The sequence below is a fragment of the Acartia tonsa genome, chromosome 7 (assembly GCF_053477335.1).
Source record: "Acartia tonsa isolate MP-2025a chromosome 7, ASM5347733v1, whole genome shotgun sequence".
Taxonomy (NCBI): Eukaryota; Metazoa; Arthropoda; class Copepoda; order Calanoida; family Acartiidae; genus Acartia; species Acartia tonsa.
In genome coordinates, this window is record NC_137266.1 from 33273462 (window position 1) to 33290749 (window position 17288).

Sequence of the window (17288 nt, forward strand, 5' to 3'; positions counted from 1 at the left end):
TGGATATAATACGATGCTGTACTATGGATGGCTGAGAAGCGGTTCTAATCCACCGGACATTAATCGGTTTCAAAGCTATACTAATGACCATTGACAACTTTACAGAATTGTCCTTGTAGGTATTATTAAGATATTACAAATCATAAAGAGAAACTTTTCTGCTAATAATATTCCATAATTCTATATATTATGTAGGGTGGTGTTGATAGTGCAAAGAAGAAAATCTGTGATATCTGCGGGAACCTGATCACTGCCAATAATATGCGTCAACATGTTAGAACCGTCCACACTCACAAGGACCAAAAGAACTTTGCATGTGAACATTGTGGGAAAGAGTAAGTTTATGGTTGATTTTAGTAGCACAGCTACTGTATACTTCAGATACGTTCGTCTGGCCGACCATACGAGAAATTAATGTACCCAGATCATAATTAACATTTATTTGCTTCCTCTCTAGCGGCTGCATCCATAGCATCAGGGGTCTCTATTTTTAAAGGAATTTGGAAGGGGAGATAAATATTCTATAACCATACCCTAACTTATATATATATGATATAGCCTTAAACCATATCAGGACCTACAAGAAACCTCATTGTAAAGGAGAACCATATCGGTTCAGCGGTTAGTGAGATCCTACTACAGTCCAAAAAAAATAAAGAGATTGCAATCGTGTTATTTCTTCGGTTTGCCAACTTCTCTTTGGAATATAAACAGAGGTGTATATTCTGCACAAGATTTATTTTTTTCCCCTGCTACAATTTTTTTCTCAGTTTTTTCTAGTTTTTTCTCACCAAGTAGGGGGAAAAATGGAAAAATATTTAAAGAACTCTGTATTTTATTTATTTTATCCCTCCTACCACACATTTCTTTAGTTTTTTTTCAACAAGGAGAGGGGGGAAATGGAAAAAATGTTTTCAGTTTCTAAATGTTTACATTTTTTTCCCTCCAACCACTTATTTTTTGTTCACCCCCCCCCCCCCCCTGAGCAGGGGATCCCATGTAAAATATACACCCCTGAATATAAATTATCTTTTTTTAACTAAAAAGAATAAATAGTAAGGACTTTTAGCAAATGAAACGTTTTTAACAATAAATTATGATTTTAGGTTCAAATACAAATCTGAGTTGGTGATACATTTAACACATCATACAGGGGAAATGAATTTTGCCTGCTCCGGCTGTGCCAAAAGATTTAGGTATAATTTCATTTTGTCAAAGTTTAGCACCTGCGATTACTTTATCTTAAACTTTTTAAATTTAGTTCTTTCTATGTAATTGTAAAAAGACGGATAGTACGTCAACCATGGGATGTGATATAATGAATATTAGGAGCCTAGACATATTATATTACCCAATAATAGGTCTTGAAATTTTCTAAGCTTGGGTACTTATTTTCCCTAACCCTGGCCTGAGTGATGAATAGTATGACAGGTTTCCTTCCAAGGGTGAATATTCTGCACAAGGTTCATTTTTTTCCCCTGCTGCAAATTTTTGTATTTTTTTTCCCTCCTAGTTTATTTTCCAGCAAGGAAGTGGATAAAATGGAAAATTATTTTCAGAGTTCTTTATTTTTATTCTTATTACACCCCCCCCCCCTTCCCCACATATTCTTTTAGTTTTTTTTTATCAAGAAGGGAGAAAAATGGGAAAAAAATGCTTTCAATTCTCTTAATTTTTACATTTTTCCCCCCAACAACATTTTTTTTTATTATTTATTTATTATTTTATTTATCTCTATTCGACTGTTTAGGCGAGCGGCTGAGGCCCGTATGTGTGAGAAGGGCCATAGAGGAATATTTTCATTTCAATGTCACATGTGCGATTATAAAACTAACAAGAAAAATCATCTAGATAGACACATTGAATCTCATCTAAAGGTGAGAAAATATTTTTATTTATTTGAGGTGTGAAAAAGGATAATAACATTCATAATTGAATCTTGATAGTTGAGACGCAAATTAGACGCTAGAATAATAGAGTAGCCTTTCTTAAGTCTAAAATTATTGCTTAGAATTTTTTACAGAAATCCGTGGTAATTTTTATTTTGACCTTACAAACCATTTGAGACGTAATTTAAGGATGTTACGCTTACAATATTAAGACTTATTAGTTCAAAAACTAGATCAGGGTTAAAATAGCTTTACGCCAATCAAGCTGAAGTTTGATATGCCTTTGCCTACTGACTTTCTTACAAGAATTAGAGTTGCTACGCTCCAAGATTATACTCTATCACAGGGGTGTATATTCTGCACAAGATTTATTTTTTCCCCGGCTACAAATTTCTTTATTTTTTCCCCCACTAGTTTTTTTCTCACCAAGTAGGGGGGAAATAAAAAAATAATTTAAAGAACTCTATATTTTATTTATTTTAACCCTCCTACCATACATTCTTTTATTTTTTTTTACCAAGGAGGGGGGGGGGAATGGAAAAAAATGTTTTCAGTTTTCTTAATTTTTACATTTTTTTCCCCTCCAACCACTAATTTTTTATTTCTCCCCCCCCCCCTCCCCCCCCTTAGCCGGGGATCCCATGTAGAATATACACCCCTGCTCTATCATTGTAGGAATCTGTAAATACTCTGTTTGAAATAGATTCGTAATTTTTGTGATTAAACACTAGGTACCTTAATAAACATTATTTTTGATTATTTTGTAGGCCACCCCTTATATTTGTCCTATATGTGGGTTCAAATCCGGAAGAAAAGATAATCTGAAACAGCACATAGAGAAAAGGCATTGTAATGCTAGTACAACAATTAAACAGCTGGAAGATCTGTATCCTGATATGTATAAGGTAAGTTTTTGTATAGCAATGCACATACAAACAAAGGAGGGAGGTGACATTGGCCCGTAAATTATATTGGTCTTAAAATGTTAAACATAAATTGCAGGGTTTCGGATCCGGATCCGCAAGGATCCGCATATTTTGGAGTCTCAGGATCCGGATCCGGATCCTGAGACTCCAAAAAATGCAGAAAAAATGGAAAAATCTACCTAAATTTATATAAAATTTCAGACATTCTCTTGATGAGAGCCAATCTTTAAGGTTTAGGTTCAGACTTGAAAATTAAAAGTATTTTTGACTTCGAATTAAAGAATAAATTTTTTTGAAAAATTTGGTGATTTTATTTTTATTGTCAAAGATCCGGATCCGGATCCGCACTGACCAAATTTTGAGGATCCGGATCCGGATCCGCATAAAATCAATGCAGATCCGAAACCCTGAAAATTGGCTTATTTGTGCCTTTAGGGTACTTTTCATTAGATCTTGCTTCTTTTCAATAAACTTCAATTGTCTAAACTTTTAAACCAATATTGTAATCTACTAAAAGGTAAATTTTAATTTTAATCATTGCAGGGGTGTATATTCTGCACAAGATTTATTTTTTTTCCCCTGCTACAAAATTTTTTATTTTTCTTCCCCCCCCTAGTTTTTTCTCACCAAGTAGGGGGGAAATGGAAAAATATTGAAAGAACTCTATATTTTATTTATTTTATCCCTCCTACCACACATTTTTAAAAGTTTTTTTCACCAAGGACAGGGGGAAAATGGAAAAAATGTTTTCAGTTTTCTTAATTTTTACATTTTTTTCCCCTCCAACCACTTATTTTTTATTTTTTTTTCCCCCCCCTGAGCAGGGGATCCCATGTAGAATATACACCCCTGAATCATTGGTAACGTACATCAATTTATCTTTCATTGTCTTATCCCTTAAGATACCTGATAAAAAAAAATATATTAAATAATACTTACATAGGTACATAGTGTTTTTAATTTTTAAAAGCGAGGCTTTTCTATAATTATGGTAGGTCCGTACGTCCGTCCGTCCGTCCGAGATAGATAGCTTTCATTCGTTAATTTAGGCATGTTAGAATTGTCCTATCGATTTCAAACTTTGCATGATGATTCCTGTAGTAGTTAGGTACGATTTAGAAATCGTAGCAACTCTATACTCATTACCAGAATGTCCGTACGTCCATTTTAAACATGTTGATTTTTCTACTTTTTTAACAACAAATTTTTATGTGATCTCATTATCCGTTTGATCTGATTTTTGGTATATTGATTCCTGGGACAACATTATTATAATAACAATATTATAAGTGAAGGAACTCTAACATCAAGTCCTAAAAATGTCCATAAACATTATCCTGTATCAAGCAGTTTTTCAACAAATTTACTTATAATTTTGCTTTGACTCTTATACTTTTATATTCTGATTATTCAGTTCTGACACTATACTATGTTAATGTTCGTTTGTCTACTGTTTCAGTGCTTCGCTTTTATGGATGTTGTCATCCTTGTTTATTATTTATTTATTTAATAGATTCACGAAACCTCAGAGGCTGCAGCTATTGCTAAAACAGAAGCGTTGGCTGAAAATTTTGCAAGAGTAAGTTGTCTACAGTAGTTGAATTACTTAGTTAGTAGTGAAGCTGCACTAAAAGTAAGGTTTCTCATTGTCGGTACGTCCAATCATCAAAAAGTATGTCACCTTTCATTGCATTACATCATGAGAATGATAATGCACTTTGCAAATACTTGCAGAATATTAAGTATTTTAAAGATTAATTCGGTATTTATTTAAAACTTGTTTAATGTAAGGCGATGCCCACAATACTACAGACCTAGGCTATTTTTAAAAAAAATATTTTTTAACGTATTGGAATACCATAAAACCATTTTTTCCCTCATGTCCATGGCATAGTATTTCTTTTCTTGTAGTTCTTTTCGTAGATTTATAATTATAAAATTTTCCAGATTCACGATGACGATGATCTACAAGATGATCCACTCAGGACAGACAATACATCTGAAGAAGCAGCTTGTACTCATGTTAATGGTGGTACAGGAGGCCCCCCTGCAGGGGCACAGTTTAAACTGGAGGCGGAGGAGACCAATATTGGAGGAGGTGGCAGTGTGCCATATTCGGAGCCTAAGTACATACAAAATGTAAGATTTTAATTGTTTATTTTGACAAGAATTATTGACAAGTTGTTGCTTATTGAATTTTACTTGTGTACATGTAAATAAAACCAAATCATTCTTTTCTAGAAAAAAAATCCGTATATTTTCTACAGGGAAAGCTATTATTCCATTTGTGCACCTTATCTATAATACAAAGTAGAACGATGTCTATCTGTCTGTTTGTAGCGAAGGATCTCGCTAACCGCTGAACCGATCAGGTTCTCCTTTACAGGGTAGCTTCTCATAAGTCCCGGGAAGGTTTATAACTATTTTCTTGGGGGGTGGGACACCCCCAACCCCCCCAAAAATGAAAAATACCCCCCCCCCTCCGAAATTTTTTTTTCTTTTTAAAACTAAAATTAAAATAGTGGGGTCGACTCCCCACCCCAACAAAAAAAATTCCCCCTCCCCCCAAAGAAATTTTTAAAAAATTTTTCTTTTAAATCTAAAATACAAAAAATTGGTTTGATCACACCTCTTGGGGCAAAGCCCCTAGAGACTAGGGGCGAAGCCGCTAGTTTCAATATAAAGAATGATATGAGATTGGGGGACTAGATCTGTATGGTGCCTTTTTAAAAAAAAAAAACCTTCTTAGGCATCTTTGTTGTAAGCTTAAGATAAAAATTTTAATAGTTTGAGTGTTAATTGAAATTATTGAATTCTTTTTAAGGAAGTTGAAATGGTGGGACAAGTCGAATCATTTGGGTTATCTCACTCCATGGTATCTAATAATAGGTATTTTTACATGAACTATTTAAAATTAAATATTTTTTAGTATTTTCATTTGAATTATTACAATTAATATTTAATATTTTAGTTTAAAATACGGCATAAATCCCCAAGAAAGCAATGAGGATAATGTGGAACCTAAATACTCCACAACCAATCAGCACGAGCTTAGTCAAGCTAAACAAACTGATTTATATGGATATAGACAGGTTAGTTTTTAACTTAATTTAATTTTTGAAATTTAGACCTCAAGCCTTTCGCCCCAATTAAAAAATAATTATCTTATTTTATCTTTAAAATGTGTAATACCTATCTAGTATGCAATTTTTAATTTAGAACGAACGAAACTCTAATCAAGTTGAAAGAGAAGGAAACTTTTTAGCACAGGTTTAGTTTTGTTTTTATGTTTATCGTTATGATTGTAAGAGGAGTAAAAATGACATACAGACCGACTTGTAGAGTTGCTTACTTCTTTAAAATCATTACCCTCAAACTTTATCATTAAATCTTGGTTGAGTTGTACAAATTAAGTGTTCAAACTTTTCTACCAATCATATGAACAACACACTTTATTATTAAATCTTGATCGGATTGTACACAGTTAGTGTCCAAACTTTTCCACCGGTCATATAAATTACATAAGGCTAATGTTTGTCCATTAAGATCCTTGCTTTTATCTCACACTTTTATGTTTAGCAGAGAGAAAGAATGATTGGTATAGCGGATCAAAGAAGGCGAGATCACAGACAAAGATTAATAATTGAACAAAGGTGAGTTTTATGCTTTTTCGTAAATTTCATATTTTCTTTATGTTTCATACATTGTATGGTAACAAAAACCTGGTGGTTTCCCTAGTAGAGTTTCCCATTATTTTAAAAATTAAGGTAGGGTGGAGGGTTTAGTGCTCTTAGGCAATTTGGGAAAGCAACAAAAAGCATAAAAATATCTCCTCTCCCTGATCTTTCGGTTCATCCTTAATGAATGCATGAGTACCTAGATATTTTATTTGATAGTTATCTTGTTGATGCTAAGCTTGTTATTGGAAAAAAAACCTATATTGATTGAAATACATGAAGGAGAAAGAATGCAGGAGGCATGAGCTATATGGAACCCTACCCACAGGGCGGTAACCCTGCCCGTAATTGTATTGGGTTTTTTAAATCAGTTAACAGCTTCAGATGAAAAGGGTCTCCACCATTTGGGGCAGGTAGTTTTCTGGATTATTCATCTATACTCTGAGTCATACATTATTTTCAAATACTTAGGGAGAGAGAACGAGAGCGTTTAGCTGCCCAGCTACAGTTACAGATACAAGAACGAATCAGTCAAGAACACAGGGAGCGGGTTAATCAACAATCACAGCAACAGGGATGTTCATTTAATATGTAAAATAGTGTACATTTCTTTGTTATTGCTTTATATAAGTAACAGAATGTCTGTCTATAAGTACCAAAATATCTCTCTAACTAGGAACAGGGGCGTCGTAGCTCAGTGGTAACGCACTGAGTTACGGTGATGAGAGTTCGAGTTCTAGTCCCCATGTGGAAACTCGAATTTCTCAGTTGAATACATTCACGCAACTTCCCCTGGTTGTGTAAGAAGGGGATTATCGAGTAAGTTTGGATACTTAATAGTCACGTACATAATATCAGTACTACCCTTATCCCAAGCTCCTCTGCGGAGAGCGTCATTCATTACGGTGACTTAATTTGGGACACCTGCCATACTCGGCGAGGGTGAGGTAATAATGAGTAGCTCTCATGAGATAGCGGGTCAAGTCATAATGTGCTTGAATGTGGAGCTTGATAGCCCTAGTGGCTATACAAAAGTGTCTCAGCCTACTCCATGACTACTTAGGTCCAAACCCTAAGAGACTATGGCTAATCAAACAAACAAATCTAACTAGGAACAGAACCGATATGGTTCTCAATTACAATGTAGCTTCTCATGGGAAAGGTTATAATTATTTTGGGGGAGGGTAACACCACCCTCTAAAAATAAATTGCCCATAGAAAAAAATACCACCGACCCCTAAAAGTATGTAAATTTACACCGAAAATATGCAAGATTTATCAACATTTTTTAAAGTCTCAAATAATGTTTTTAAAAAACAATGAATCCCAAAACAACCTCAAATATAGTCAGGGGTGTATATTCTACATGGGATCCCCTGCTCAGGGGGGGGGGAAAAAAATAAAAAATAAGTGGTTGGAGGGAAAAAAAAATGTAAAAATTAAGAAAACTGAAAACATTTTTTCCATTTCCCCCCCCCCTCCTTGGTAAAAAAAACTAAAAAAAATGTGTGGTAAAAGGGATAAAACAAATAAATTATAGAGTTCTTTAAATATTTTTCCATTTTCGCCCCTACTTGGTGAGAAAAAACTAGGGGGGAAAAAAAATAAAAAATTTTGTAGCAGGGGAAAAAAAATAAATCTTGTGCAGAATATACACCCCTGAATATAGTTTTATTAAAAAACACTGGGCTGGGTTATTTTTTAAAAACCCGGATTTTTTCTAACCCTGTTTAATTTAAGATTACATAGATAGTCTAGTTTTAGCAGTGACATTTAACTTTTTAAGGATATAATTTTCTTTGTATATATTTTATTGAGCATTATCAAACACAGGTCAACAGTGGGGAACAAGGAAGTAACTCATCAAGTTTGGCAGAGATGTATCACAGAATTAGATCTTTGGAGTAAAAAATATCAGTTCATACCAACAACGAAATTAATTTGGAAAAAAATCATGAAGCCTATACGTGATTTTCAGCTGTAGTTTTTTTTTGGGAGGGGTGACATAGTAGAATTGACGATCTTTATACTTGTCCCCCAAATATTACTTTAGGTTTATTTATTACTTTAATATTGATCGCTAGGAGGGGGGCGACAGAAGAAATCTCGTAATCCAGGCATCAAGGGCAAAAAGAACCATGCCAGAAAACTAAGAAATCACATATAGTTCCTTATAATTGTGTATACCTAATGAAAAATTGTTGTAGATATATTATCCATTTTTAATTCTTGATTACGAGATCTCTAAAAAGAGTTTTTTAAACTAACCATGGTTGTACTCTGTACCTAATACTTTATCTGTTAAAGAGGTTGCAAATAAAATTTACACTTCAAATGATTTTTATATAAAAATTCAATGCATGAATGATGGAATTGATTTATATTTATACATATATTCAATAATGATATAATTGTCTATATAACAATGTAATCTTTATTAAAAAAAAGTTTTGTTGCTTTTTTGTAACTTATTAAGTTATGATTATGTACGAAATGCTCAGAAGTACCTAAATGAAAAAAAACTGATGTGCCATCACTTTCGCATTTTGTAATAGTCGTACTGTCTAATATTATCAAAACAGGCGTTTAATGATCAGAGGCAGAGAATTAATTGGGAAATTTTGTGCTGTTATTAATATTTGATATACACATTTAGCGGAAGTGATAGCCCATCGTGAAATGTCTTCCAAAACTGTGTTAAAACGCCTTACTCAAAAGATACAAATAACAAATTTATTTTGGGCATTATTATTAACTTAATAAGAGTTTAACTTAAAAAATATGCATGTATTTAGATTTTAAATGATATTGTAATTATTTTTTATATACAAGTGTTATATATTGACTAAAATAAAATTAATCAGTATTAAAATTATATTTGAGAAAATACAAATTATATAAAATAATATTTCAGAGAAAGTTGAGGAAACTGGGCCAACTAGAGGTTGGTTAGTTCCTACAATGTCGCTGACACATTCAGTCAATATGAATTGGAAGCTGCTGATTGGTGTCTTGGCGGGGCTGCTGATTATTGGCATGTTTAGCGGCTCCAGCGGTCAACAGAGCAGCTCTGCTGGTCAACAAAGGTAGGAATATATTTTAAAAGTAGTTTATGATATATCTTATTAGCTTCTAGTGGTTGCGTCGCTGTCATCTAGTGGCTCTATATTTGAAAGGGGAGGTATGGGGAGAAAAATAGCCTTGATAAAGTCTAATTTAAAATTCAAATAGCCTAAAACCCATGAAAAGATTTCAGAATCGGTTGAGTAGTTAACAAGATCTTTATGGACAAAAGAAAAAGCCTTACTTAATACTTTGATAGGATATCTAGAATGTTAAATTTCTCATCAACTTCCTTAAACATAAAATGTTCGCCAGTTTTCCCGGGATTTGTGTCTTCAATTATCGGTCAACATATTGACATAGATATTAAAAATGGCTCTTATTCTTACTTTGGACCAACGACAAGGGCCTTGTAATTAAATGTTTTATTTTTATCGGATATTTCTTAACCTTGGACCATAGACGTCCAAGGGGGGGGGGGAATGGGGCGATTTCCCCCCCCCAAATTTTTTTTTTTCATTTTACCCCCCCCCCCCATTTAAAATTTACCCCTACCCTGGGGGTGCCGTAGGCACTTCCAACCATTTAGGAGGGGGTATATAGTATTTACCCCCCCCAAACAATTTTGGGGGGGTAAATACCCCCCCCAAAATAAAAGATCTTTAATAAAAAAAATTTTTGCGCGCTTTGCGCGCATTTTTAATACTACATATTTAATAAAATTTAAATTACCCCCACAAAAATTTTTACCCCGGGGGTAAATTTTGGGGGGGTAAACTAAATTCACCCCTGCCAACAGATTTTAAAGGGGGGTAATTACCCCCCCCCCCCAAGCAAATTTAACCCCCGGGGTAAAAATTTTGGGGGGGTAAAAAAAATTTGCCATTTTACCCCCCACCCAAAAAAAACGAATTACCCCCCCCCAAAAAAAAAAGCTTGGACGCCCCTGCCTTGGACGCGCGTTAGGATTGTTATAAGCGAAATCTCTTATTATGAAACTTTTTTTTAACTTTCTAAGTTGTCTTCTCATGTTCACAAAATCAAGAATTAAAACTTGTTTAGTCAAAGCAGAGCCTTAGAAGCATCAAATAGTGTAGAATGGAAGAAAGTCGACTTTCTAGAACTGGAACTTCCAGCAAATATTCAAGAATTGAGGTAAGATAGTTGAAACGAAAAGATTTTTAAAAGTAATTTTATACATCCATTTAGAACTTAAATCTTTGGCAATTTTGACACAGGTTAACTAATTTTGGGATTATCGGTTTCGTAACATCGCCTATAAGGGGGCGTTTATTTTTATTCGGATTTTTAAATTAGTATCTTCTGTTGATTCTACTCTATTCTAAACTTCTTTATTCTATGCTTTTTATATACTTAAATTAATTTATTTGTATTTTTTTTACAGAGATCAAGTGAAAATAACAAGTGGAAAAGCAAAGTTCTTTGATCAAGAAATTTTTTATCAGGTACTTAAAATAAAGGGGGGGGGGTTTTTAATGCAACCATCTCGTAATCAGTGAGCAAATGGCACTTAGAATTCGAATTTCGATCTGAAATTTGGCATGAGTAATCCTTGATAGGTCTATTTTCCCTAAATCGAACAAAAAGTTGGAAAAGTAACGGCTGGCAGCTCAGCCGTTTAGCCGTTTTTTGCCTATTTTTAGGGCATATTTATCACTAATTACGTAGGAATCAACTTTTTAAAACATATTTTTGATTTAATTCATGTTAAATGATAACAATAATCATTTTTTAAAATTTTTAGTACCAGCTGCTAAACGGCTAGAACTGGCTGAAAACGGCTGGGAGCCGCCAAGAGTATAAAGGGTAGATAGGGCTTGTGACATGTCTAGGGGTAGGTTTCTATGGGCGCTGAGCTCAAAAATGCTACTAGAAATAGTGACAGCCAATCCATATGGCAGCTGGGTAACAGCTGCAGCTCAGCTGCGAGCGGCCAAGAGTAGAATAAGTAGATAGGGCTTGTGACGTATCTAGGGGTAGGTTTTTATGGGTGCTGAGCTCAAAAATGCTACCAAAAATAGTGGAGGCCCATTTACATGGCAGCTGGGTAATGGATGCAGCTCAGCTGGGTAACGGCCGCAGCTCAGACGAGATAGGCCAAGAGTAGAATGAGTACATGAGGCATGTGACGTGTCCAGGATTAGGTTTTTATGGGTGCTGAACTCAAAAATGCTTCTAAAAATAGTTTCGGCCAATCCATATGGCAGTTAAGTAATAGCTGCTGCTCAGCTGCGAGCGGCTAAGAGTAGAATGGTTAGATAGGGCTTGTGACGTGTCTAGGGGTAGGTTTTTATGGGTGCTGAGCTCAAAAATGGTACCAAAAATAGTGGCATCCCATCCATATGGCAGCTGTGTAACGGCCGAAGCTCAGCTGGTAAAGGCCAAGAGTAGAATGAGTACATAGGGCTTGTGACGTGTCTAGGGGTAGGTTTTTATGGGTGCTGATCTCAAAAATGCTACCAAAAATAGTGGCGACCCATCCATATGGCAGCTGAGTAACAGCTGCAGCTCAGCTGTGAGTGGCCAAGAGTAGAATGAGTAGATAAGGCTTGTGATGTGTCTAGGGGTAGGTTTTCATGGGTGCTGAGCTTAAAAATGGTAACAAAAATAGTGGCGTCCCATCCATATTGCAGCTGGGTAACAGCTTAGAATGAGTAGATAGGGCTTACCCCAAGACACGTCACAAGCCCTATGTACTCATTTTACTCTTGGCCGCTCCCATCTGAGCTGCAGCTGTTGCTCAGATGCCATATAGATTGGCCGCCATTTTTGAGCTCAGCACCCATAAAAACCTACCCCTAGACACGTCATAATCCCCATCTACTCATTCTACTCTTGACCGCTTGCAGCTGAGCAGCAGCTGTTACCCAGCTGCCATATGTATTGGCCGCCACTATTTTTGGTACCATTTTTGAGCTCAGCACCCATAAAAACCTACCCCTAGACACGTCACAAGCCCTATCTACTCATTCTACACTTGGCCGCTCGCAGCTGAGCAGCAGCTATTACTCAACTGCCACATGGATTGGCCATCACTATTTTTGGTAGTATTTTTGAGCTCAGCACCGATAAAAACCTAACCCTGGACATGTCACATGCCCTATGTACTCATTCTACTCTTGGCCTCTCCCAGCTGAGCTGCCGCCGTTACCCAGCTGCCACATGGATGGGCCGCCACTATTTTTGGTAGCATTTTTGAGCTCAGCACCCATAAAAACCTACCCCTAAACACGTCACAAGCCCTATCTACTCATTCTACTCTTGGCCGCTCGCAGCTGAGCTGCAGCTGTTACCCAGCTGCCATATGGATTGGCCGTCACTATTTTTAGTAGTATTTTTGAGCTCAGCACCCATAAAAACCTACTCCTAGACACGTCACAAGCCCTATCTACTCTTCATACTCTTGGCCGCTCCCAGCCGTTTTCAGCCGGTTCTAGCCGTTTAGCAGCTGGTACTAGAAATTGAAAAAATGGTTATTGCTATCATTTAATATGAATTAAACCAAAACTATGTTTTAAAAAGTTGATTCCTACGTAATTAATGATGAATTTGCCCTAAAAATAGGCCAAAAACGGCTAAACGGCTAAACGGCTGAGCTGCAGCCGCCAGCCGTTACTTTTCCAACTTTTTGTTCGATTTAGGGAAAATAGACCTACCAAGGATTAACCATGCGAAATTTCAGCTCGAAATTCGAATTCTAAGTGCCATTTGCTCACTGATTACGAGATGGTTGCATTAAAACCCCCCCCCCCTTATTTAATTATTATATATTTTTCTTAGGCAGATGTTTAGCTATTTGGGAAAGGGCAGGTTTATCTTTTTTGAATCACCATCTTTTCTGTTTTAGACTGGAGCAGTACCAGCTGGTGTTTCTAGATCTGGCCGTACAGTCCTCTTGCTTCATGGAGCTGCTTTCACTTCACAAACCTGGATTGACAAGGTGCAATTGGCGTTTTCCCTTACCCCCCCCCCCCCCCCCCCCGCCTTGAAAACAAGAGTGTGGGTAGTTTTCATTTGTTTCTTTATTATTTTAGGTTAGGTTAGGTTGACTTCGCAAACAAATTGATACGGTCTTATTTTAGTAGCAAAACTACTCGATACTCTGTACACATTACGCGTAGGTATAGTATTTTTTGTTTGTTTTGCAATGTTGATATCCTCTCACATTCACCTTTTATTAAATAATGCTGCTTGAACTTTTATCTGTCCATTTATCAGTGTACTGGTTGGTAATTCTAATTTGACATCTCTTAAGTAACAGCATGGGATTACAACACATTCATAAAAGTAAGATATTATAATTTTAAATTTAATAATTCTAGGTTCCAACTTTGAGAACTTTAGCAGCTCTTGGACATGGAGTTATTGCTATAGACCTTCCTGGTTATGGAAAAAGCAGCCAGGTAAAATTCTTTCCATCTCGGTAACGCATCCGATTAATTTTTATGGATAAAAACCTGTTCCGAACTGTCTTCTTTAAAGCACATTTTGTGTATGGTTTTTAAGCCGTTCTGCATGAAAAATAAAATTCATATATTTGTCCATTACCTAGATTAGATTAGATTAGATTTATTACTCTTAAGTGTACATACATAGAAAAAAAACAACAAAATAATAGATGAATTAAATGAATATTATATACATTTATAAATACAGTCAAATTTTATTGATATGGTTAATTTATAAAAAAAATTCCCAAATGGCAGTTTCCTGAAAACTAGGAAGTATGCAGTAATGTGTATTCACACATTGTTTTCATACAAGCCATATAAATATTTAAATGTTTAATATTTCAGGCATCTGTTCCCGATAATGGAGAATTTCTGGCTAGACTTATTCAATCTTTAGCTGGGTAAGATTTTTTTCTAAGTATATAAACATTATTTTTTTTTAACCGATTAATTTAAAAACAAAACAAGGGGAGAACAGTGTGTGGTAAATTAATTTTCCTTCAATTGTTATTTTGTGTTATATTATGTCTCTGGTAGTGGTTTAATATTTTGTGGATATGTAAAAATCATGAAAAAGCGACCTGTCCTTTCATCTTAGAACACAAAAATCCCTTGGAACAGCGGGAAATTTAATTTTGATAAAAAGAAATTTAAAATCAAACCAAAAATACCTAAGATATGAGGAAATATGTGAACGATATCAAAACCTGCCTAATGCAGTCTGACCGCCTTAAATGTTTGATATTCAATTATGTTCCATATTGATGGAAATGTTGCCAAGAAGTTTCAGCCGTTTATCATTTATAGGAGCCGAGAAAATTATTTTTCCCAAAAAACGTTTCAAACGGAAATTTCAAATGAAATTATACAGTAGCCCCGCTACTAAGAAATATTAAGTTTTCATTGATTTTAATTTCAGGAAGCAACCAATAGTTGTAAGTCCAAGTATGAGTGGAAGCTTTATCATCCCTATGTTGGCTAATCCACAATACAGAGACCTTATTTCTGGGTAAATATTTATAAAGTTTAGAAATAATAAAGGAATTCAATTCAATTGATGGAAGAAAAAGACAATATTATTATAAATTATGAGACATAAAAGGATTCTTAGATACATAAAGGGAGGAAGAAAAAAGTAGAGATCTCGCAATTAAAAAATCTAGAACATCCGTACATCTAAAACTATCTTTAACTGATGCATACCGGTATATATATTTCTCGTATTCATTCGAAACCGGCGGATTACAACCGGTTCTCATCAATACGAAAAAACTATGTCATTGTCTAGCATCGTATTATATCCAGTTTTCTACGAATATAGAAATGTACAATCATAAGATTAAAACCAGTTTTTTATCCCGTGCCTTCGGCATAAGGGGGCTAATACATTCTATATCCGCAGAAAGCTGTTTATAATACGATGCGAGAAATAACTATTAAAAAACTGGTATTAATATAATGAATTTTAATTTTACAATTCGTAAAAAAAAATATCTAATACGGTGCTATATATGATTCTTCAGTATGGCTGAGAACCGGTTCTAGCCCAGTGGATATTAAATCGGTTTTGAAGCTATACTGAAAAAGTTGTATTGCTATTACTGCTGTGCAACCTATGGATATGATATGGATATAATTGTTCTTATTTTAGTTGGGTGCCAGTGGCCCCTGTCTCCACTGGTCTTGTGGCCTCCTTTAGTAGTCAGCTGTTGACACCAACCCTAATTGTTGTGGGAGAGAATGATAGAAGTTTAGGAAATAGATCTAAAGAGGACTTGAAAGGTCTTCCCAATGCTACCCTTCCTCAGGTTTGTTGCATTATATTTTCTTTAAATTCATAAAGAGAAAAGCTTCTTTTCAAGTCTTGAGTCATTTATGAATTATGATTGTTGTTAATGTAAATGTTATATGTAATTTCAAATGCCTAAAATATGATATGTCAGGTTTTAGAAAGGGAATAAATAGTCAAACCAAAGAATACAATTTTTTGGGAAAAATTACTAATTACATCGACCTTGTAGTTTCCTCATATCGGTACTAAAAAATGTCTCTTAAATGGTTAGGTATATGATTGATGATTTATATCATTTTTTTGAAGTACCGCTTGTTTATGATTAAAGAGGGTGTAACATTTCTTACTAAAATCAAATTACCTACCTATATTAAAATTTCCCATTGGATTCAATTTTTAGCAAAAGAAATTATACAATTTTTTTATTTTACTTCTAATATTTAATTGACTGTAGGTATTACCTGGAGCCGGCCATCCTGCCTACCTGGATCAACCAGAAATGTGGCACAAATTGTTGCACAATTTCATCATTAAAGTTAACCAGGCTAATTCTGCTCAATTTATGGAAGCTTAGGATCTGCGCATTTGTTGTATTGCTTGCTTAATGTATTTGTGAAATAAAGGTATTTATAGATAGCAAGAAATCATAAAAAAATGGAGAAAAAAAATTAAGAATTTTGCATTTTTTAGAGCATTGATATTCACTTTGAGAAAACTAAGTTTTTGGCAAAACAGATATTCTTCAAGTTTCTGTTGGCATTTTTCTCTATTTCATATATTTTAAAAATTTTCTTATTGTCACAGTTATTGGATCAAGTCTATTGCAGCCTTTAAGTAATACCTTTCTTGATTTAATATTTGTCTTAATTAAAGAATAATTTTTCTGTGATGACTGATCATTATATTTTGATTTAGCATTCTAAAATCCGCTCATTTTATCTACTTATTATAAACATTTACTTAATTAAAAAAATATTTTAAATATATGAAAACAATACCTATTAAATAACTAATTTTGAAAGGTTTAAAGTTTTTAGGTAAGAGCTTAAGAAAATTTATTTATTCTATGGATAATAATCAGTTGTCCTGCGAATAGGAAAACGAATAATCATACTTCCTTATCTGCTGGCCCAAAGTCCGGGCCAACAAGTGTTATCACCTCCGCGTATTGTCAGAACCGCAAAGTTTTTCATGTTTGTTACCAGGCATTTTACAGGGGGGAGTGTATAATGATGAACAAAAGGGGAAAGGGAGCATGTAGTAATAATTTATAGTTCTGGTTTAATAATGTGATACACTACACCGAAATGATTCCACACTGCCTATTATGTAAATCATTTGGCTTCATCTTATTTGCTATTTATTAAATGTGATTGCACTGTTATTATTAAAATTTGCATTTTTCAATACTAGATCTAGAACTAGAATTTGATTTTGTTTAAGTTATATAATCTGATATAATTTATGAC

General features: G+C 34.6%; 2 protein-coding genes across 4 annotated transcripts in view; both read left to right on the forward strand.

Moving 5' to 3' along the window:
* LOC145323611 (uncharacterized) overlaps nucleotides 1-9411 on the forward strand; it is a 32998-nt gene extending 23587 nt beyond the window's left edge. The window contains exons 10-21 of one of the 3 annotated variants that reach the window (XM_080166002.1): nucleotides 196-335; nucleotides 1107-1196; nucleotides 1751-1877; nucleotides 2657-2794; nucleotides 4329-4394; nucleotides 4763-4954; nucleotides 5640-5704; nucleotides 5787-5907; nucleotides 6035-6085; nucleotides 6395-6468; nucleotides 6964-7062; nucleotides 8322-9411. In XM_080166002.1, the coding sequence (XP_080022128.1) occupies nucleotides 196-335; nucleotides 1107-1196; nucleotides 1751-1877; nucleotides 2657-2794; nucleotides 4329-4394; nucleotides 4763-4954; nucleotides 5640-5704; nucleotides 5787-5907; nucleotides 6035-6085; nucleotides 6395-6468; nucleotides 6964-7062; nucleotides 8322-8400 (1242 nt within the window). In that variant the 3' untranslated portion in view covers nucleotides 8401-9411. The remainder of the gene's footprint in view (nucleotides 1-195; nucleotides 336-1106; nucleotides 1197-1750; nucleotides 1878-2656; nucleotides 2795-4328; nucleotides 4395-4762; nucleotides 4955-5639; nucleotides 5705-5786; nucleotides 5908-6034; nucleotides 6086-6394; nucleotides 6469-6963; nucleotides 7063-8321) is intronic. The other 2 variants (XM_080166003.1, XM_080166004.1) reach the window with 2 other exon arrangements.
* LOC145323612 (putative protein-lysine deacylase ABHD14B) lies at nucleotides 9360-16856 on the forward strand. The gene is made up of 9 exons (XM_080166005.1): nucleotides 9360-9578; nucleotides 10618-10710; nucleotides 10961-11021; nucleotides 13424-13516; nucleotides 13899-13979; nucleotides 14373-14428; nucleotides 14947-15036; nucleotides 15679-15835; nucleotides 16274-16856. The coding sequence occupies exons 1-9, from the start codon at nucleotides 9454-9456 to the stop codon at nucleotides 16391-16393; spliced, it is 876 nt and encodes a 291-aa protein (XP_080022131.1). The 5' UTR covers nucleotides 9360-9453; the 3' UTR covers nucleotides 16394-16856.
* The last annotated feature ends 432 nt before the right edge of the window (nucleotides 16857-17288 follow it).

What these genes read in the sequence shown, in the direction of transcription:
- LOC145323612 (XM_080166005.1), top strand. Translation starts at nt 9,454, where the DNA reads ATGTCGCTGACACATTCAGTCAATATGAATTGGAAGCTGCTGATTGGT. An exon ending in GCAAATATTCAAGAATTGAG is followed by an intron (nt 10,711 to 10,960) that starts GTAAGATAGTTG and finishes TTTTTTTTACAG; the next exon opens with AGATCAAGTGAAAATAACAA. An exon ending in GTTATGGAAAAAGCAGCCAG is followed by an intron (nt 13,980 to 14,372) that starts GTAAAATTCTTT and finishes TTAATATTTCAG; the next exon opens with GCATCTGTTCCCGATAATGG.